The following is a 22,892-nucleotide window of genomic DNA, read 5'->3' as shown; positions in this document are numbered from 1 at the left end:
GAATGGGGAATGATAATGAGGAATTGACAAAGAGTGCAGTTGAAGACAGCTTTGAATACATATCAACAGCAGTCATATTTATTTCTGAGTCTAAATCCAGCATTTACTCGTCAAGTTGTGTTATAAATAGTAGTATCGGTTGACATTTATTTTCTACATCTAACACCTCTATACATTAATAACTGCAGCACAGTGTCTAGTGTGGTGTAGTTAATCAAAAGTATTCATCCATATACCTTTCAACTAGGAGTGGATTAAAGGATGGTTTGAGTGATCATCAAAAGCAAGCAGAATGCAGATTAGACCAAATACAATGATTGCTGATGTTGGAATACAGATAAAAATGCTCATCCTTTTTTTTTTGGGGGGGGGGGTTGGATATAAAACGCCTCAGTGAATAGATGAAAAATTCACTTTTACATCAACAGAATAGAGGAGAGTAAATGAGCAAAAGTGTTGTGCAGCGATGCACAAATGACAAACATTTGTTGCTTTTCAAATCACCTACGCATTTGTACCCTTGTTTGTTTGTTGGCACTCATTTCCAATTCTATTTCAGCGCACAGACCAATTCACTGAGGGGGTTTTGCCCAAGGTATACAAGGTCCTCTACATTTGATTGATTTATTTTTTAACATATTGGATTTCAAGCATTCTTTTTCCTTTACTGGTACCATAGCTGCAATATTAACTGTCCTTTTGCTACTTCCCTATTTAACCACTTCTCTGAGTTTAGGCCCAGAGTAAAGGATGGAAGCACTTATCAGTCACTTGAGCCTGAGTGCCACTGGTTACAGTACCTCACCTTAGATTCCACTAAGTCTGTCTGCTTCCAAAGTCCTCCTGACCTGCTCTGGTAATGTAACATAATGGTGGGTAGCTGAGCAATCTCAAGCAGCCTCGTCACACAGATTGCTGCACATTCTTGACCAGCGCTGCGTCTGCGTATACCTCAGCCTGACAGACTGTCTATGTGAGCCCCTGAGTACTGAGTAGGTGGAGTAGTTAAACTTTTGCTTCCCAAACTACTTTTTCCCTTGTGGGAAGTGGAATAGCTCCAAAATAGTAGATCCAAATGGCCGGGGCTGCTGCTAGGAAGGATTGTTTGTCTCCAAGTGGAGCTGTGCCAGCTAACTTTTGCAAAGTTGAATGAACAGTGTAGGGAGAGAGATAGACACTACTGGATGATTACCCTTTTTCCCTTTGTTTTTTTCTCCTAAAATATTTGCTTTTATTGTATACCATCCAGCCCTTTTTAATCCCTCTCCCTCTAAACACTCACAGAACACCAAGTGAATGTCAACATTTGCCCTTGGCTTCTGTTTGAAGGGTTCTCTGGTGTATATTGCACTGCATTATGTTTATTCTTGAACCTAGCAGGAGTTATGAAGGCATATTCCATGTCCCAGCGTTCTGTTTTATATATGCAGACAGAAGATTTGCTTAAATACAAACTATTCACAGTTCACTGATCCAGCATTTCAGTCCTTGCTTTGTGTTTGTGGTATTGGCCATCGTAAACAAGCATAGACAAATATATTAAAAAATATATGTGTTCATTGGAGTGATGTTGTTGTAGAAGTTAATTTAGGACTTTATATGGCACTTTCATTGGCAAAGCCTTGCAAGATGAATTCAGTAATGATTGAAATATTCTTGGTAACAAAACTTCAATTTCACAAGATCTGCAGAGTGACAAAAATATACTGACATTTTTAATAAAATATATTAACTTCACTGTTTGTCTCTTTGCATAATATGTTTAAAGGGTGAAACTGCATGAGAGCCTAACAAGATTTCTGTGTGTATTTTGAAGTGGAACATTTGAAATGGAACTTTCTTTTTTCTTTTTTTTTTTTAACATTTGTGTGACTAGTAATTATATTGACAACTTAAAAAATGTTTTAAAATGACTAATGGAATGGTTTAAAACTACTTGCCATGCTCTAACCCTTTAAGAATAGACATTGTGGGAGCATACAGTGGCCAAGATTTAGGAAGCTACACTCACAATAGATGATATATCACTGTCATTGTGTCATGCTGGAAGAGACAGATGCTCAGCAACTATCATGCTTATCATGTGTTACCATCAGACATTCATCATGGAACAGCTAAGTCAGCTGTTATCTGGTCTGTATCAATTATCAGCTAATAAATGGTATTTAAATTACAACATCGTGGATGATTTGAATGTGAAGTGATTCTGTTAGACAACATGTTTTAAAAAACAATCTCATTTGAACATTTAATAACTTACTTTAAAATAGGTAGTAACAGTGCCTTCACCAAACGCTATTTTTAGTACTGTTTTCGTGTCCTGGACACAAAAACCTCTACATTATGCACATTCTATTAAATAACCCCTGTAAAACAGTGCATGAGCTCCTGTTGCTGTGATGTTGTGTGACGTCTAGACAGATAATTATCTGTGGCGAAAAAAATAGGCAAGATCCAGTATCACATTTACAGAAAGCATGCGAGTGAGTGCTCCCTTCAAATCTCTGTGGCTATGACATCGTCATAAGTTTGTAACCCTGAGCTGTAGGTCATGTCCATGCCGAGCTCCGTTCGGCTTTCTAGTTCAGCCGTCAGCTCCTTCAGGATCCTCTCCAGATCCTGGTTCTTCTTATGCATCTGCAGGTAGTTGATCTGGAGCTGCTTCTGGTACTTGATGACCCTGTCTTTCTCCTTGTTCCACGTCTGCTTTTCTTGCTCGAAGCTGCTGGCCAGCTTCTCTTGAGCGTTTTTCTCCTCCCTGAGCTGCTGCTTTAGTCTCTCCACTTGCCTTTGGAGTGATTCTGTGGGGATGTGTTCCCTGTTCTCCTCCGTCTGGCCCTGGTCGGGGGAGTCTGGACCTTGGATTAGTCTTTCCAAGGCCTGCGTTGGGGAAAGGGCATCGAGTTGCAAACCATGCTGCAGCCTCTGCTGTTTGGCCGTGGCCACTTCCTGCTTCATTCCCTGAATGTCTTTCTCCAGTTTGCCCACTTTCTCTCTCAGAAAATCAGCCTCATTCTTTTTGCGCTGGAGTTCATTTTGGCACACCTGAATAGAAAATGGAAAACATTCAGACGTAGGCAGCAATTAAGAAGATTATTTTGAGTGATATAACAGCGCCTAATTATATGAAGTGTCAACTACGCTCAGTTTTTAAGACTGTGATTAAGACTGCTAAAACATGGAAACTGAGAATGCTGCACTCAACCCGTCAAATGTGGCGCATAGCACAAGCATCCTTCCTAACCAGAAGTGTCCTATAAGTGCCTTGTGGGCATTCTGAATTGTAGAGTGAATTGCTATCAAGAGACTGACCTCAACTTCTATGGTGCGAGAGTGGAGTTTGTCCTCATGGTCTTTATTCTGCTTCTCCAGCATCTCCATTTTTGCCGTGTTTCCCTTCAGTGACGCCCTGAGGGTGACTATCTCATTTAGCTTGTGGCTGACATCTGCTTGGCAGTCTCTTAGCTGCTGCTTCAACAGTGAGATCTCTCCGGTCTTCTGGCATACCTACATTGGAACAGAGACAATTATGAAGATGAAATAGTGAAGTGATGTCTGTAATATGTGCTAAATGCACGTCTAACAGAAAAGAAAGCCATTTGGTACCCTGACACTGTTATATCACCTGTTAATAATGTGCATTTTCATTTTAATGAGTTTTTCACAACTGAACCTCATTTACATTTTTCGCAATTATGAATTTTGTGCATTTCCCACAACAATACACAGAAAATGGTTGCTAACTGTAGATCTGGTTTTGAATACAGTTGAAAATTATCATACACTCTGAAATGCTGAATGCTTGTAGTGGGCATGGAGTATTAGTAAAATACATTCCTCTACCAGGAAAGCATTGTGTGACATTGTCATCATGGGAAATAACACATTTTCATCCCATGCTCACAGTAAGCTGCTGATTTAGCAGTACAAGAAATTCACAGCAGGTTTAAACATGCATTAACTGTGCTTCTTTCTTTGGCCAAATTAGGGCAATGCAACCAGCTGTGACGTGTACACTGAAATATTAACACCATGTAAAGTTGTTAGGGCGTAACGTGTCAAGAAACAGTCTGCTATTTACATCAAGCAGACACAGAACTGCAGTGCGAGTCCAGTGTTCACATTCCTTTTATCTCTGTTTTTTTGATCTCCACCAACTCCTGGGGGAAACATATCTAGTTCTTGAGTTGTTAAATGCTGCATCGTGTTGCCCAGGTGGTTGATAACTTTGTTTGCTGTTTGGTTTTGTGCGGGTAGCCTGCAGTACCAGTTTATCATGGCTTGTTGTTGCTAAAACCTCTTAGTAATGGGTGAGACTGAAGTGAAACAGTGAAGTTATCAAACCAGTGACGTGAAATGTGTCAAAAAGCTCTTTCTGATAATTCTGTGAGCAACCCATTTCAGACAGTTTATATATAGAAGTCTGTTTAAGGAATATATAAAATAGATTCTCTGGAGATTTCTTCGCACCTAGATATTGTAGCTATAGTGACAGCAATGCAAAGGGTTTCAGTTTTAAAAAATGGAAATAATGTTGCGGATGTAACAGCAGCAGCGTGATTGACTTTTATGATAGATTTCTTTAAAGTTAAACACGATGCAAAATGGTTTATTTTTCTTTTGGTGATGGAAGACTGTATGTTATTGCACCTCAGCACAGCCTTCAACTTTGTATCACATTGTTTTGTATGCGACAAGGTTCCATATCCATCTCACTGTATATTACGCATGTGAGGCAAGGCTCACCTCCCACTGAGTTTCCTCGAGTGTTGGAGCGAGTTGTGTGCTCTGTGTCTCATATGATCTTAGTCTGAGCTGGACAAGGTCTTTCTCTTGCGTCAACTTGAAGACATCTTCCTGAAGCCTTTCCTTCTCTGCCTGCACGAGAGTTTAAATGACATTTTCATACAAGTGTGCAAGGTAGGCATCTGTTGTTGCTTTGTTTCTTATGTAAAATTAAGGTAAAATGAATGTATGAAGATGAACCAATATAACAGCACTGAATAAAGGCATGCAACGGCTGACCTGGAGCTGGGTGACCTGCAGCTGGAGTGCTTGATGTGTCTTTGCGGCCATTTGGGACACTTGTCGTAGCTTCGTGGAGCATCGCTGCTTCAGCCCCTCCATCTCCTCAGCACAATACCTTTGTCTTTCCTCAAACAGCTGGCAGGTGTCTATCTCCTTCTCCTCAAAACTCACCTGTTGAAAGATAAAGCCATCTTAGCAAGAATTTGCCAGACAGATGTACTGTCTAAGTACTCATGAGAAGCATTCATCTTGATTAAAAGCACATTAGTTTTTTTTTCCTGTGACAGTTTGGTACCTGTAGCTCCTGCAGTTCAGTTTCTCTCTCCAGCAGCCTTTGTTCCAAACGTTCAATCAGTGACTCATCTGTAGTAATGGGGGACTGAATCCCACCTGCAGTTTCAGAGAGAGAGCTTGGCTCATCTGTAGAGAATGGGGAGCCAGCATCCTCATTAGCCTTAGATGCCAGCCCGCTGCTGTTTAAACCAGCCCCGTAACTACAGTCAAGGTTAGTGCTGTTTCCGTTGACCCATGGAGGGAAATTGGATTGTGCTCCCTTGCTGAGGCTGTTTGCGAGAGCTGAGCTGCCATCGCTGTGACTGACAGGGCCTGTGGAAGCACTTAGGCTGCCGCTGGTGCTGTGGGTGGGCAGGCTAGACATAGAGTTACGCCCGGAGTCGGACAGAGTCCCTGAAAGAAAAAGAGACGACACTGTACTTTTCTATAATTTGTCATTCAACCTGCGTAATCTAATTTTAAAGCAACATTTTGCCAATATAATATAGACAAAAACCTAAGGTATCTTGCTTGTGTCTAATATTTGGACTGCTCGCTCTCTTCAGAGGATAAAGGATGTGGTCCAGGCTGTTGTGGCCCGTCTCTGTGGACACAGTCCTTGTGGGATTCACGGGCTTGAAGGCAGTGGAACGGACCAATGACTTCTCAGCAGAGGTCTAGAAGAGTGAAATGACACACAGTCAGTCCCTATTTTTGTTTTTATATTCAGTGGCTCCTCTTAGCTGACAGCCCACACAAAGTCCTCACGTACTACTGTGGAGAGTAGAAAGGGCTGAGGATGAGTCACATTCTGAAACTTAAAAATCATAATGACTGGTTTTCACATAGATAAATATTGTCACATGCTGGAAGACTGTAGAAATGAAATGGATAAAAAATTTTTTTCCAGTGCATCTCTTCATATTAGAAATAGAAGCAGTGAAGCATGCAGAATTGCTTCACTACAAACTGGCAGTATTAAAAGCCACACAGCAGCGGTTGCAAGTAAAATCCACTAGACTGTCATAAAAGAGAAAACTCATTTCAGAGATGAACTTATACTCCACGTGCCCCATCTGTGCTGTCCAAGAATGTCACAAGCAGCCCCATACCTCCCCTTCTTTCTGTCCTCTTCTCCCCTCTGCATCCCACATCTCTCCTCCATGTGCTGTCTGAGGGAAGATAAATAGCCCTTCTCTGTGATATTAATAATATGAGCTATTGCTGAAGTGTAAGAGGTAAAGCTTGTGAGCTCAGCATTCCTTCTCACTGACTTCATGGCTGGGATGCCTTTCCTTGTTTTTTCTTTCTATCCCTCAAACGCTCTTTGGCTCTCTCTCTCGCTCTCTCTCTTCCTCTTTTCTCCCCGATTCTGTGCTCTATCTCTTTTAAAACCCCCACTTGCCCCCGAGGAATAAAGGCCTATTGAAGAGGATGCAGTTTGCCTACGTATTCTTGGCACAGAAATGCCTTCTCCGAGAAGATCAAGGCATTCTTAGGCCATTAATCTGGGATGAGGTGATTAATAAGCTGGGAAGGTTCAACACAGGTTATGAAGAATGACTGCTACCTATTAAACTACCTGCTGTGCATGTTTTATTCTCTGGTTCACTGTGAGGTTTTCAAAGTCTGTTACAAGTTACGCAGTATGACTTCTTAATGGTTGTAAGAATAACCATAGCAACTGTTCCAGTGAAGAAAGGCAATGACAGTACATTTTTTGATGGCACAGGAATGGACATAAAAGCCTGATCTCAAGTAGTATCTACATCCTACACTTTAAATAATTGTTTGAGGTTTTCAGGGTTTTTGCTGGCTCTGAATGGGCCTTTGTGAGGTGACTACTTATGACAGCAAGCACAATCTCTCAATAAAGGGAATGAGTCTGCGCTACCTTATTTGAAAGGAAAAAAATTGCTTTTTCCTCTTATTTCTGGCCATTTCTTAAGCAAAAACATCACTTAGGCTTGCTTTTAATGGTCAGTTCTAATAATTTTGGTGTTAGTGGGTTTTCTTTGGTGCCTGCTTAAACCTCTTTGGGACTATGTGCAGGAAGAACCCTAACTTTGGAGAATACACTTATTTACTTTTCAGGAATTCAATGACAAGATTGATAGCACTCTTATGTGTGCTACATGTGAAGCTACCACCAGACACGAGCTACCTGGAAGCAAGAGTAAACTGCTAGCCTGGTTGTAAGGAAATGTGCTCATATTAGCATCCTTTCAGTTTATTACTTAGCACATTATAAAAGCAACAATTTGCTGTTTTATAAGCACTGGACTGTGTCTTGGCTGGGGATACTAACTTCAAGGAGTCTCCGCTGATTGCCTGGCAACAGCTTCCAACCAAGAAATAACTGCATCATAATCCTTGTAATATGGTTAATTGTGTTTGTTTTTTGTCTGTGGATGAAACAAACTGAATTTAATGCGTTAATTAATGAGACTGGCAGGTGTAACAGGGAATTGTATTACCTATGGAAAGAGTCACACTTCCTGTTTCTGATTGTTGGTTTTTATGCTAAGCCAAGCTAACCATGCTGGGTCCAAATACATATTTTTATAAATAAATAAATACTGATTTTTACCATCAGATGTGAGTTTTTTCATGAATCAATTAGTTCTCACAAAGACAGTAAATGTGGATATTTCCCAGAATGTTAAACATTCCATTAAAATCTAGCATCTAGAGAGAAAAAAAATCTGAGCTCACCTTCTCCTTATTTTTTCCCGACATGAGCAGCAGTTTTGGTTGCAGTCGCCCATCTGATTCCCCATCTTTGTTCACTCGCTCCTCCATTGATCTTTCTCTGTGGTATGCTGACCTCGGTTTATGGCTCACCTTATTTGCAACAGAATAAGCATTTTATACAAAAAGCAATGTAATAGGCCATACATGTTGTCATTTTACTTCACTTCATTTACAGATATAATTTATACATGTGATCTCACCTTGATGTAAAAGAAATCTTCACTTCTTCCCGACCGTGAGTGGGAGAGGCCCTTAGAAGGATGAGTGGAGCTCTGAGCGAAGCCACACTTCAGTAGGCCGTCAAGGCTGCAACCTCCGCTCTTTCTGTGGTGGTTTGTTCCTTCCTTTAACCTGTACTCAGATGCCTTGCAGTGTTTGTTATTGAGGCTGTTGCCAGTAATGACGCTGCTGACACTACCCATGGTCCTGCAAGCATAGGTGAAGGCAGGATGGGGCCGAACTCCAGGTGGTCAAATTATATAGAAATGAAAGGAAGAAATGTCTCATGACCCCTGAGAGGTTCTGTCAGTGGGTTGTTCTGCAAGACAAGAAAGGGAAAATACATATGAAACTCGAATAATATTTAGTCTCTGACCCTTAAAGATCTCTTGCAGTGATTATCAAGTTTTTTCATCTTGGTCATGGAATGTTATTTTTTTTTTAATTTGAGAAGACACACCATGAGTGAAATAAGCAGTTATCACCATGGTTGTGCCACCATAGTTCATTTCCACCTTGAAGCTGCAGTTTCCTAATGACCATGTCAAAAACACAAATTCAGTCATTCAGGGTTTGTAACAAACCAAAAGAACCAGTTTTGTCACCTTGCAGGGTCAGTAGATAGATGTGTTAGCGGTGAATCAATTTCTGGCTCAAACATGTAAGGCTAAATTTCTCCAATATTACAACTTGCCATTGTGTAGCACAAATAAATTTTACAGTGTTTGAACAGAGTTGTAGGTGAGCAGGCATGCTTCAGCTGCAGTGAGTAGGAATCAGTGGATGGAGAGAGAGGCGGGGACTTCTCAGGTCTGCACAATCTAAATCAAGCAATTATGTTTAGGACATTTTAAGGCAGGTAGGGAGTGTTTTCAAGGAAATAAAACTCCCTTTCATAAAAGGACAAAGTCATGTCATAACATATTCTGATGTTTATCAATGTTCTTTAATTATATTGTTTCCTGTTCAGTTGAGGCATGCGATGTTGAAGCAGGTGTGTTCACATTTGCAAAACAAACAAACTGAAAAAAAGCCCATCTTGGCACTCTGCCTGGCTTTGTGTGCCTAGATTTATGGCTCGACCGTTGAATTTGACAAATAACCCTTTGGGTGCCCTTCCTCTAAACAAACTGGCAATTAGGCTACTTACTACCTACTCAACATTTGGCTTGTGCTGCCATCTGAATAACAGTACAGTATACAGTCACTCTGTAATTTGCTATTATACTTGACATAAAATGGATCACACAGTAATATTAGGTTTTACTACGATTGGCTGAAATAATGAAGTAAATGTTAAGCAAATAGAACATGAAAGGATTTTTGTAGTAAATTCTTCTTGAAGGCCACTTATTGATAAACTTAGAAGGTACTAGTGTTGGTGTGTCTCTGTCCCCACCTCCTTTGGTAGACAACCAGACCCCAGATGTTGCTAACATGATCTCTAACCCACAGGGGAAAAGTCCTCTCAGCAGTCACTTTCAGTGGCAAAGGGTTCCATATTGGCTGATCACTGCAGGCTCCTTCAACCACCTGGTCCTCAGCCTTTAAGCATTTTATAATAATCACAGCAACAAAGCATGGGGCTAACTGCTTGCTATAAGTCACATGTTAGTTTACATTGCATCTGACTTGAGGTTAATCCATATTATTGGTTGCACTGTGGTATTGTAAAGAAACACATAGCTGTCATTGTCCTGTTCCAGAGGTGTGTGATGTTTGAGGAGCAAAATGCTGAGTGAAAGTGGGAGCTCTGATCAAGGCTGTCACTTTTCATCACCTCCCAAACAATAATAAGTGAGATGAGACATGTATAAAATGATTGCTTGATGATGAGGAGAATAATAGTACCATCAGTGACAGACAGAAAGTGAGAGACAGAGTAGTATGCATACAGAGGGAAGAAAGATTTTTCCGAGTCTGAGTGGTGACAGTGGCAGAAAATAAACAGTTTTAGTCTGTTCTTGGTGAATACAGGAAAGATAATCTTAAACTACATGAACCCTCCTAATCATGAAAGTTGTCTTCCAGCAAAGCTTCAGTTTTGATTTCCCTTTTTGCCACTGAAAATGTTGAGAAATGACATATGCTGTTAAATTTGTACCTGCACAAGCACAAAGCAGAGCAGTCATCTGTGCCGCTGTAGTAAACAGTCTTTGACATGGCTGGGTCTGCCTCTGGTTTATTGTGGCTGGATGTGTGCTCCTAAAGCTGAGCTTCAGCCTTCACTATCACTCTCAGATATTAGCATTCACCACTGACATGGGACTGATGTAATGAAACAATAGATTTTACTTACTGCCTGGTCAAACTAAGCATCCATCTCTAGCGAGGCCCCTGCAGAGTCATCTATCCAGTCTTGAGGAAAACAAACAGGCAGGCGTTGTGCACGTCTGTGTGTGTAGAAGCAGCAACTGCAACCACTATCACCTCGGCCAGGAGGGTCTGCTAACTGTTCTGCAGAGGGGGTGGGTCTTCCTGCTTGTCTCGTCAGCCTGTACCCAGCTTTGCATTATAACTGACATGTAAATTCAAGTGTGTGTGTGTGTGTGCGTGTGTGTGTGTGTGTGTGTGTGTGTGTGTGTGTGTGTGTTTTGGGACCTCCCATTTCTCTCAGGGGAGCCGGTGTACAACATGTGCTCCCATAGAACTGGCGTGTGCCGCTCAAGTGATTAACTCCCACCCCTCACAAAAGATCTTTTACACCCCCCCCCTCCTCCCCACACAATCACCCACAGACTCCCCCCATTTGTGCATCGACTAACTGTGTAATAACCATTCATCCTTCCCTTTCGCCCTCCCATCAGTCCCTCCCTCCATCCATCCGTCCTACTTGGTTCCCTGCACCCACCCTGAACAAACAACTCTTCATCTGAAGTTAAAAAAAAAAAAGGCGCTCGCCCTCTATCTTTTCGTTCTTTGTCTGTTGAAGTGTGCCCTCTTTGTGTGGACTCTCGTGTGCGGGTTGATGTATTCTCCCCAAACAGCCCAGGACCATATTTGAGTGTTAAATAAATGACTAGTCCTCACAATAAGAGGGCTGGAGAGCCTCAGTTTTAGAGCGATTTACCACCATTCTGCCTTTATGCTGTTTGTTCAGACAGACACACACAGACTCACTCTCTAACACACACCTTTACAAGTCCACACAAATTACACACACTTTCACAGTGTCGTTGCTGGAGTCCCTCTAAGGCAATAGAGCATTCAGCATCCCACAGAGTGCACACAGTTGACAAAACACCTTGTGGATGAAATACAATCACACACCACGACAGGAAAATATACAAGGCACTGTGTTCCAAAATGAACAAACAAGAACAACAGAAAAGATATGGCCCCACTATGCGGCTGACAAAACAGGTGTAAATCTTCCACCCCATTTTGTCACGAGTAAACGTATACTTTCCCTTAATGTGAAAAAAACAGAGTGCTTTACCATGTTTCTAGAGATGGAACACCACTGATTTACTGATAACATCACATGGAAATCCATTTTAAAAAGCCGTTTGGTAAAATTGAACTAATAACAAACTGTGGGAAGTAACCCTGTGCTAAGATTTTTCAAGATGTGCAGACAAAATTGCACAAAAGTTACCATCGTATTACATCACACTGTCTGAAACCTCTTACCATAAAGTGTTTTCACCGTCTTTTGACCCACTTATCGCTGTAGATCTGCCATAATCATTTTCAGCAGCACTGCTCACTCATCCCTTCAGCTGACTACCATTGTTCCGCGATTAGTTCTATTCAGACCCTGAAGCCTGTTTGTCTGAACAATGATCCTGACATTTCACTTTTATGCTCCTGCTCACTTGCTACTGAGAATTGGTCAATTTCTCTTCTATTTGATGCAAATATAGAGGTGATTTGAAAATCATTTCATTGCTCCATCACTGCAAATTTTAATAAGCAGTACAAATGGTCTGACCCCGCAGCGCTTGAGTGGACAGCGTGATTTAAGACCTTTGGTGAGGCGGGAGAAGTGTGTACGAGTGTGTGTGGATGCATGAATATATCTAATCGTATATCTGATTGGCTGCATATTTTTCAGTGTCTGCACAAAAGAGTGTTGTGCACTCATTTATTGTGTGTGTGTGTGTGTGTGTGTGTGTTCCTGCGTGTGTGTCAGTGTGGGCGGGGTGTCCTCATAGCTTTTGAGCCCCAGCTGACCTGCCTAACACAAAGGCCTGTCCTGCACAAGACCAGCTGACAATACAACCCCCTCCGAATCCACCCTGAAACACACAAATACACACTCACAAAAATGCATGCACACTCACAGAGCATGGCCAATCCATTAGCACAGCCAGTGGAAGGCAGCAGCGTGTTATAAAGGTTCAGGATTTATACCTGTCTCACAATGACCATGAAACTCTCCTCTGTTCTCACTGTACCTCCACACTGCCACTGCGCCAGATGGCATCACTTTAATTCTCACTGTCTATATGGTAATTTCTAGCAGATGCATGTGTAATCTATCTAGTTCAGTGTGTGTTTTTTTAGGTCAGACTTGGGAAGCTTATTGTTCTTTGTTCATGTGTGCAGTCTTAGGTGAATATGGAATCTTATATAATATCTTCTTCTTTGAGGGCTCAGGCTGCTTTATGCAGTTTATTCGCAAGGTTAAACTTAATGTATTTTTGGAATAGCGAATTTAAACATGTAAAATAAATTTGAAAACTAAAAGGAAAAAAAACTTTAATACTTTACTCCATTAACTATAAAGTTTGGGTATTTTATAGTTGAATTACTGCAGCTTGTGAATGAAACTGAGATATTCTGGCTTTTAGTCCTATGTATGAGTAAAAATCCCAAAGCCGATCAACAAAGCAGTTCTTTATAGTTTCTTTTCTTAAACCCTCCATGTAAACAAAGGCTTATGCCTACAGATTGAAATACAGAATTTCTCACAAAAAGTAAAACTGTAAAAGCCCAAAATAAACTGGGTGATATCATAAAAGATAATTTATTAAGACTCTATGGAGATTGTATAAAGAGCCACAAAAGTAATACAGCAGGTTACATAGATTATGAAGCAATAGCCATGAATGATTAATGAACTGATCTTGATGTTTGAAATCTACAAAGTTGCCTTTTAACATGAACTCCACACAATTCTCAAAACCTCACTACTCAATACTCTTGACTTTTTAGAAATTTGTCACGTCAGTACTTCATTTATAGATTTATTAATCTGTCAGTAAATATTTAATAGTATTTTTGTATGTCAGAGCTGTGCTATTACGGTGAGTTAATGGAGATGAAAGCACATGTTTTTCCATTTTGCAAAGGCTTCCAGCGGGATGCAAGTCCTGGTAGGGATGTCTGACATGCAAGACTCCTGAATAAAAACCTTTTACATGCAAAAACCTGCCAAACTGACATTATCATTGCCACAGAATCCATGTTTGCTCATCAACATGTGAGCCAACAGGAGGCTATATCAGACTGTGATTTACTGCTGGTTTTTATACTGCCCACAGGAATGTTAAAAACAAAAAGTAAATATTTTAAGGGCAGTAGTGTGCCTTAATATTTTACTTTACAAAACAAATTTTAAAAAAAAAATGCTGGACCTTCAATTACCTTCAATTCTGGTGGAGAAATCAATCTAAATAAATCTTTACACTGTTCGATCCTGTGAATGCTGAACATGTTGCTTACAGTGTGATGTAACACATTAGATAACTGCAATCGATTTGCGGTTCACACAAAGTAACTAATGATTAATAGGCAATGGAGCAGGCATTTCCTATTATCGGGCATGACAGTGGAAATGAAACTCCCAAATTACATGAGGGGAAGAAGAAACGGCACACGTGTGACAGCAGAGAGTATATTTCCAGAGAGTGATGGGCTAGTAGGTTGAATTATTAAGAAGTAATACTTTGTCTCTTTCTCTGTCATCCTCTGCAGCCTGTCAGGCCGAGACTCACACACACACACACACACACACACACACACACACATAGAAACACAGAAACACACACACTTCCCCGTGTTGTGTCTTACTCACAAGAGAGGGGATGAGTAATGTGGCCTCCAGCACAACATCAACTGGGAATGAAGTGTGGGATAGAGACAGTCATCTATCTTTCACTTTCACTGCTAACACATCTATCTACTGACCAAGCACACACACACACACACACACACACACACACACACACACACACACACACACACACACACACACACACACACACACACAATGGCATCCAATAGCAGCTAATTGGATAATCCTTTTAGTGCATTGTAAAGGAGATTGAGCATGAATAGGGCTTCAATGCTGAAGAGCAGAATACCAGACACTCATTACCGCCCCAGAGTAAGGAGATGGAATACCAGGCACGGAGAGGGAGGCACGAGCAGAAAGAGAACGAGACAGACATGGAAAGACAGCCTGAGTGTGTGTGAGAGAGAGATTTATATTCTGTGGAGCTAACATTGTATTACACATTGATAACTGGTGCATTGTCCAGCGCACAGTCAGTGTATCCACTGTTCAAAGTTTAAGGGCTCTGGATGCAGAGGAAAAGCTCAATCATATGAGTAAACATTTATTACTCATTAATTTGATCTCAGTGTCTTCTCTTGGCAGCTAAGCAAGCCAAGTGGCCGAATCCTTGACAAGAGGCCAACTTTTAGTGAAGGACCCTCTGTTGAAATTAGATTGCTTTCAGATGGTGTTACGTGCATCCAAATGAGACATTAGGTCAACCAAACAATCGACCTTCTTGGGTTTTAATAGATAAGGAGGTTGTCTGCACTGCTCAGTGGGTTTGCATAGCTGGCCAACTACTGCTCCTGTTGTGCACACATTTGCATAACCTTGGCAGTTGGAGTATAGAGGAAAATGTATTTTTAATGGAGGCTAAATGGGAGCCTTTAGTGCTGCGACAAGGATGGGAATTGATGCTCGTGAATTTAAAAAGTCCTAAAATTAAATGTCTTAAATGTCCTTTTATATTACTTTATTGAGCTGCATTCACCCATACAAGATTGATTATTACCTTACAATATGTCTCTGCACTTTTCTGTAATAATTCAAACTTATGCGTTGCCCTAGAATCTATCCAAAAATGGTTTTAAAGAGCATGCGTCTTCCGTTAGATACGGCTGATCACCGTCCAGCGCCACAGTCATGAAATATTTACTTCTCGGGCTTTTATTCCACTCTAAAAACAGCAAGTGAAAATGCACTGCAACAAATGGCGATATTTTTAGACGTTTGGAGTTATTGCTCATCCATTACCCATGAATATATACTTTTTCCATTAACCGTTACTTGTTTTGAATAATATGACTGCCTTATTATTCTGAAATCTAAACTTGACGCATTGTCATAAAAGCTTTGTTGTGATGTCAGATGACTGTGCAGAAATTGAAGTTTCAACAATGGAGGCACGCTTGCTGTCAGAATGTGGAAGTTATATTCGTAACACATTATTCTGATGTCAAATAAGGTTTCAGATAATAGGTTTTTCTTCTTTTGTCCTTTTGTACAAATATTACAAAATCAGATCATAAAATTGTCTTTTAAATGCAACTGAGCGATGCAGTGTCAGTGAATAAACCTCCCCGAACATTTCTCACATAACCACACATAGTCATTGCACCATGCCTTAAAGCTCTGTCTTTGATACAGTATAACAGTGGGATGACATGCATAGGTAGGTGGAAAAGAATGAGGCCTTTCCTGGCACTGGGGCCCATTGACCCTGCAAGCTGAAGACTCAGTGATAAGGTTGTCATTCTTGAGCATAACCATCCTCCCATCCTCCTAATCTGCTGTGGCTGTGTGTGTGTGTGTGTGTGTGTGCGTGTGTGTGTGTGCGCATGGATGGTGTAATGTGGGAGTAAGAGAACACACAATGAGCTCACTTTAAGGGGTCTATATCATCCTGAAAGCAGCTGGAAATATGTGCTGCAGGCGATACCTGTGCTCAGCTCCAAAATAAAAGCCCTCTGACCTTGTAATGCTAAATTGTTCATTGTAGGGAAAACTCTGCAAGCTTCTTTCAACAGTTCAAGCTGCCATATCTGATATTCACCTGCCATTCTACCTTAAATAGAAAAGGAACCATTACTGAAAAGTTGACAATGCTGCAACATCATTATGAGCTTAGACTCACAATGCTGGTGGGATGCTGCACTACCCTGACAGAGTCTTCATTCATGAGAGGATGCTGTATTTGGGTATCTGGGGCAGTTATTTTTGGAAGCGTTTTCTTTGGCAGGTCATGAGAGCACCGACTGATTGTCACATGGTACAGATATGGAACTGAGCATCAATTCCCACAGCAAAATGCAAAAAATATATAGATAGGCCTGTGAAATAAAGATACTTACATCCATAAAAGGATTTCTGCATTTCACATCGGAAAATCAAATTGCTCAGCCATGACACGACAGGGGAAATGTCTTTGCTGCTTTTATCCTCTAAACCTTCTCTTTGTGATGCCGTCTATCCCCTGTGGTCTTCTATGCACAATAAGTTACAGCACATTGCAAAAGCTCAACGTGCCTGAACAGGTGCCCTATACTTACCCAGTCACCTTGTAACCAGTATAAATGAGCTGTAATTCATGATCCCTGCAGGTCTCAACACATTCATTAGTGCACACAGGTGTGACAGCTGGGAGGTGTCAAAAAAGCCACACTTTTTTCAGCCGATCTCTTTCTCAGGTCGCAATGAATTATGCAACAATATCATAAGAATATTTGAGATCACTGGGTCCAGTTACTTTCTTGAATCACAGGGTGGGACATATATAGATGGACACAATTTAAATTCACTGTGCAAACACCTGCAACAAGCATTTAGTCCCTAAATTGCTGTGTATAGTATAACATTTAAATTGGACTCCATCCTGGTCCCTATTATTTCATATTTTTCAAAACACTGGTTTGTGCAGTAATGACTGTGCTGAGACTGTGTGTATGAGAGTGTATGAGAGAACATGATTAGCACTTTTCTTCAAAGAAACAAAGCTGAAAGCGGACATTTCATTCGGAGCTGGCATGTCCTCAAACGCAGAGATGCTTTTACTTTGAAATTCAGTTTGCATATTAAAAGTAGCAAAAGACTTGGACTGCATCCACGCTTAGAAACTTTGGTTCAGTCAGAATCTTTGATTATGTAAACAACAGCCATAATTCAGTATGATTCTAAAATGAACCTAGTTTACATTTTGCGCCTTGTTTAAAACTTAATCCACTTAAATCGCTCGCACTCAAATCCTTGTTCATCAAACAGACTCACTCCTGTTTGCAGTTAGAAGAGCTGTGAGCACCAACTTGAGTCTCCACCATCATTTTTTCCCCACCATTTCACATCCAGTCAAACAGCCATACTTCTTTTAGTCCTCTCTCGGGGTGACTTACCTCCATTATAGTCCACTTGCCCTCATGGTCACAATCACTGTCGCTTCTGCTCCCAAACTGTGGACAAACCACCCTTTAGATGGACACTAGCTATCAGTGTTTCTGGTGTGGAAATAAAGTGGTGTCTGCCTTTGTTGCTGATGTTCCCCTCCTCACACCACTCCAACACCTGGCACGGTACAATCAGTCCGTCCCATCTCCCATACACTGAGCGCTGTCACATTCCTCCATAAACACGCTCTTTCTCTCTCTCTCCTCCCTCTCTTTTACACTGTATCCTTGTTGCCGCCCTCCTGAACTCCCTCCCACTCCCTCCTTCACTCTGAACATCCACCACTCTGTCCCATCCTCCCTCCCTTTGCTGTGTGCAGCGTCCACCTCTTGTATGCATTCTCCATTAGTTGTGCACTATTTCTGGAGTATTTTCACTCTTTAATCCCTCGTTCCCTGCATCCATCTCTCTCAACTTGTCTCCTCTCACTTGGTTGACCCTCCTGTTTTCTCTTTAACTGGCAGTAAGTCTGTGTGTAAACACAACACATCAACCCTGAGCCATGAACTGTTTCAGTACAGTAAATAGTCAAGCTGTCTGTGTTTGAAGGGATGCAGAGTAAAAAAAAAAAAAAAAGAAGTGAGAATTAAAAGCAGTTGCAGTCCATCCGTGTGACACTACAATCACATGATCCTGTATACCTGTGTGTGTGGGTGCACCAGCAAGTAAGTCAGTAAGTGGTTGCTGGGCTGATGACTCATTCATGCTGTTACCCACCATGCTCTGCTGCTGTAGATTTTACCTGCTTCACTGCTCCAACTGACTTTGTTGACTCACAAACTCATACACACTAAGAAGGCTCTGCTGTGTTTTGGTTTATTTCAATAACAGATGAGTTGAATAAAATGCCAAGATGGTAGTGTGCAAGTTAGAACCCCACAATGACGTCTTAACAAAATACCCCTTTGACTTGCAAAGACGTCCTCTCACCTTCCCCCTCAGCTCGTGTTTGTTTCTATCGGTGCCCATCATGTTCCCTTGTGCTCGTCCACTTGTCTTTATTTGTTCTGGTTATTTCATCCCTCTTCGCTCTTTCCTCTTTTAGAGTCTAGCTTCGTCTTTCATTCTTAATCTTTTGCCCCAAAAGTCTCAACAACTGCTGCATCCCAATTAGAGACATCAAAATTTCCCGATTCTGTCAGAATTGATATAATGAAATAAAAGTTTGAAGCTACTCTGCAGGCTGTGAACAGAAAGTACAATACTCCTCTTTACTGTCTGGGCATGCTTGGTGAAGATATTAGGACTTCCTCCGGTGTTCCTGGTGTGCTAATTTGTCTTGAAATGATATCCCCCTCCTTTAGCCTGGATAATGATATGTAATCAGCAGCCAGGAACACAGTCAGAGATATCACCTTTACACTCAGTGGGTGCCAAGGATGTCTCCGTCTGTATTTAACTGTGTTTGGGTGCTTGATACAAGCCCCTACTTTTACTAGTGGCTGAGGTGTCTTTGAATCTTCTTGTTTCGCAACTTCACAGTATCATTTTCCTCAATTTTTTTATTTCCCGATACTGTAGCCAAACATCCGCAGGTTGTTACTGTGTGCGTGTGATAATGACAAAACTAATATCTCTTGTCTTGAAAAAGTACAAACTCTTCTTTGCACCTCCATCTAAAGGTGGCAAAATGGTAAACAGCGTGGTTAAAAATAATTGTTGATTCTTCGCATACCTCAGCTCCCTCTTTGAGCATTTGTTTGTATTGTAATATATGTGTGTATAATTCTTCGTGTCACTGTAAGCTCACTGCCATTCAAACCTGCTTTAAAATCTCTCAAGATTGCATTACAGAAAAAAAACAATTAAGAGATGTTTGTGTTTTCTGCCAAAGTGAATGAACCGGTGTGATTACTCATGTGAGTTTTGTGTTTGGTGTTTTCTCTACTTGGAGGAGCAACTCAGGCTGTCAGGCTGGGAATGGTCTGCAGCAATTGATTGGATTTTTATGTCAAATTTGCTCTTCCAGAACGTGCCTCCTTTTCTTGGCCTGGCCCCATCTTCTTCCTGCTTATCTTAACTCACCCCCACAGACACACGCGCGCGCTCACACGCACACACGCACGCACGCACGCACGCACGCACGCACGCACGCACGCACGCACGCACGCACGCACGCACACACACACACACTTAACACATGGAAGAAGATCAATACTTTGTTGAATAGTTTGTTGAATAAAAAGGACCCAGCATAATTTTGTTGACCCAGCTGGCACAGGAAACTGACCCCGGTTGTGTATCCTGGTGCTGGAGGCAGGACGCAACTAAGATGCACACAGAGACACATACACACTCACGCAATCATTACATGCACACATATGTCACACACATAATTGTGCAGGTAAAGCCATTTTCATGTATACATGGGAAACCTTAAATACATGGAGTCATACATGCACATACATATAAACCCTCTAGGATTTTGGCACACCAGTGCTTTAACAAGCATACAAAAAGCCACATACACACAGACATACACACTGCCGATCTCAAAATCCAATTTCTTATGTAAGCTTGCTCACTGTTTGCACATAGACCTTTCTGGCAGACCGGAGGAAGCTGAATGCGTATCCAATGTGAATCCATATTACAGTGATGATAAAATAGACACTGTAAAGTCATGACAAACCACGCATGAAACAAACATGTACAGAAACTGTCTGATTTACAGGCATTACACTAAGCAGCTGGAAAGATTAAGAAATCTCTTGCTAAAATAATGTCTGACAAAAGCTCCGACAAACATTCATGTAAAATTAAAGTAAATGAAAGCAGAGTAAATTAGTTTGAGATTTTTAATCTCATACCAAATTAGATTCTTAAAAAATGAGTAAAACATACTTGAGTGATTGCTGGCACTAAAGTGTAGTCTTATATTCTCACGCACAGTTGTTTCTTGTTTAATTTGAAGGACAGAATAGGGATAAAATAAATTAAAATGATTCCAGAATAACCGTAAAAGATTTTAGATTCCATCCCTTCATCTATACTTTACAACTTCCTCATAACTATTATCTCTGAAGAATCATTTTCACGGGGAAATATTTCCAGGAGAGATTAAAGTACCAATTCCTAAAATAAAATCCAAGTCCTTTGTGGGAGGACGTCATAACGGTAATCGGCAGTAATAAATGCAAGCCAAACCTCCTCGCCACAGGAAACTGCTACTCTTTTGGGTTGTAAACAGGTAGCGGTAACGTTGACGCTCCGGTTTAATTACTGTGAACTACTCCCCAGTGCTCCTTCTGTCTCTCTAATAGCGTTGCCACTGCTGTCTATAATCGTTTGTGGGTACTACACAAGGCCCTCCATCATTTAAACTGTCTTTTTGGGGAACATTCACACCCCCCAGAACTTGAATCACTCAGGCCCTCAGAAAAAATTAAGTATGCATTTGTCTGATGTAGGTGCCTCTGCACTAACAAGCTGAATGGCCTTCGGTAATCCACAGGCCTTGGTCCTTTCTTCCTTTCTGAAGTTTTTTTCTCTTTTTTCCCCCATCTCCTGTCAAGGCTGACAACTCCACTGTGTATTAGCATGTCGACCTGGGGCTGAGCAGAACTGCATATAGAGATAATATTGACAGAAGGTGTTGTCCAGCACAGATAAATGATGTCGCTCGAAAACGCCAGAAATGAAGGAAAGACCGGACAAGAAATGTAAGAAGAGAAGGAAGAAAGAGATAGAATTTGAGAAGAAAGGAGGTAAAGAGGCCAAGGTGAAGTCTGAGTGCACAGAAGTAGGGCTTGAGCTAAGGCTTTATTGATTCTGTTGGCTTTGTCTGTCACCGCCTCAGAGGACACAGTTGGCCTATGATGTATGGCTGCTTCATTCTCTGCTGCTGCAGCAAGGGATACGAGTCAGGGAGTCAGGCACTACAGGGACCTGGTGTTACGCTGCTAGTACAGCAGGGGCAGGGCAGCCCTCCGAGCCCTGTACATCACAACTCCACTGGGAGCCGGCTTGAACCAAGGAGAGAGACATTCACCTGCTTGTTGACCTGTAAGAACGTGAGCTTGATTAATCTCCAGCTCTCACTTTGTGGCAACAAACAATGTAAACATGCCATCAATAAATAAAAACCCATTAATAGTTTTAAATTTTGCTCTGGTGTAAGACTTAACTTATTGTGAGTGACAGGGTGAGAACAAGCGTGCACACATACACCCACGGATGCTCACACTTCAAAGCAGTGATGGCTGTCTCTGTGGAAAGGCAATTTGCTTTCCCCAAGATCTCTCTCACCGGTAGCATATAAATAAGGCTGGCATCAAGCGGTCAGAGAGCACAGTAACAACCTGCCAGGTTAGATGAGGACAATGAAGTTGTCTGTATGTCAGATAGACTTGGTGAGTGGCACAAGTCGAGAGTGTAGTGCTGATGTTGTCACTGAGACACTCACACAAACACACAGAAGGATTATTAGTATTGATTTAATGTACCTTGCCCAACTCCACTAAGCTGCAGTTTGATGGGGCTTTAATTCATCAACATGCTCTCTGTGTGGAGGGTGTCGAGCACGGAGCCAGGGCATTGTCTTGACACATGAAAAAGGATTAAGTGACTTCAGATTAAAGTACAGGTGCGTAAAGATCCCCTCATCAGTATACATCTTCATGTATACTCATGTTAGGACAGGGATGCCTGTGGCACACGCTGAATCTTTCTTTGGAGCTCCCAGCTGCTTTTTTCTCCCTCATCTTACCTTTCAAACCAGATTTGTGCATAATCCTATTAAGTCATGGGTTTAATAAAAGAACTGTTGCTAATAATTTAAGTTTTTGATGCAGGAGTGTAGAGTTGTAGGTTGGCTGTGCCTGCATGCGGCGCAGATGGATCACTGCTAAAAGTCAAAGTCATTGAACTCGCTTTGCCTTGCAGATGTTATGTGCACAGTGTAAATACCAGAAATAAAGTCATTCATCTCTCCCCGTGGTTAACACTTCAGAGGCTGACAACGGTTAACTACTTTGAGAAGTCTTAAGCATCTGTTAATAGGGATTATATGGAGTGTAACTGGGCTATAAATTGCAGCAAGGTGCACACCCAGGTAACGTGAACAGAATAATAGAGTATACAAAACACCTCTTCCCCCCAAATATCTGTTTGCTTCATCGTGCAGTGTCAGATGATGTTAGGTCTACATGACAATTTTATTGGCTAGTTTAGT

General features: G+C 41.4%; 1 protein-coding gene across 2 annotated transcripts; it reads right to left on the bottom strand.

Moving 5' to 3' along the window:
• Positions 1-34: 34 nt before the first annotated feature.
• On the bottom strand, positions 35-17,913 carry lzts1 (leucine zipper, putative tumor suppressor 1). Of its 2 annotated transcripts, none has more exons than XM_023273713.3 (9): positions 17,668-17,913; positions 8,256-8,593; positions 8,017-8,145; positions 5,819-5,978; positions 5,324-5,715; positions 5,026-5,199; positions 4,747-4,878; positions 3,313-3,507; positions 35-3,045 (listed from the first exon to the last, which is right to left on the bottom strand). In XM_023273713.3, the coding sequence occupies exons 2-9, from the start codon at positions 8,475-8,477 to the stop codon at positions 2,497-2,499; spliced, it is 1,953 nt and encodes a 650-aa protein (XP_023129481.2). In that variant the 5' UTR covers positions 8,478-8,593; positions 17,668-17,913; the 3' UTR covers positions 35-2,496. The 2 variants fall into 2 exon arrangements, with proteins under 2 accessions (XP_023129481.2, XP_035805593.2); XM_035949700.2 differs by lacking the exon at positions 17,668-17,913 and adding an exon at positions 10,574-10,865.
• Positions 17,914-22,892: the final 4,979 nt, after the last annotated feature.

The sequence above is a fragment of the Amphiprion ocellaris genome, chromosome 6 (genome assembly GCF_022539595.1).
Source record: "Amphiprion ocellaris isolate individual 3 ecotype Okinawa chromosome 6, ASM2253959v1, whole genome shotgun sequence".
NCBI lineage: Eukaryota > Metazoa > Chordata > Actinopteri > Pomacentridae > Amphiprion > Amphiprion ocellaris.
The sequence above is the reverse complement of the archived record's forward strand: the minus strand, read 5'-3'. Positions and strand labels throughout refer to the sequence as shown.

What these genes read in the sequence shown, in the direction of transcription:
- lzts1 (XM_023273713.3), bottom strand. Translation starts at nt 8,477, where the DNA reads ATGGGTAGTGTCAGCAGCGTCATTACTGGCAACAGCCTCAATAACAAA. An exon ending in ACACAAGCAAGATACCTTAG is followed by an intron (nt 5,716 to 5,818) that starts GTTTTTGTCTAT and finishes TTTTTCTTTCAG; the next exon opens with GGACTCTGTCCGACTCCGGG. An exon ending in CTGAACTGCAGGAGCTACAG is followed by an intron (nt 5,200 to 5,323) that starts GTACCAAACTGT and finishes ATCTTTCAACAG; the next exon opens with GTGAGTTTTGAGGAGAAGGA.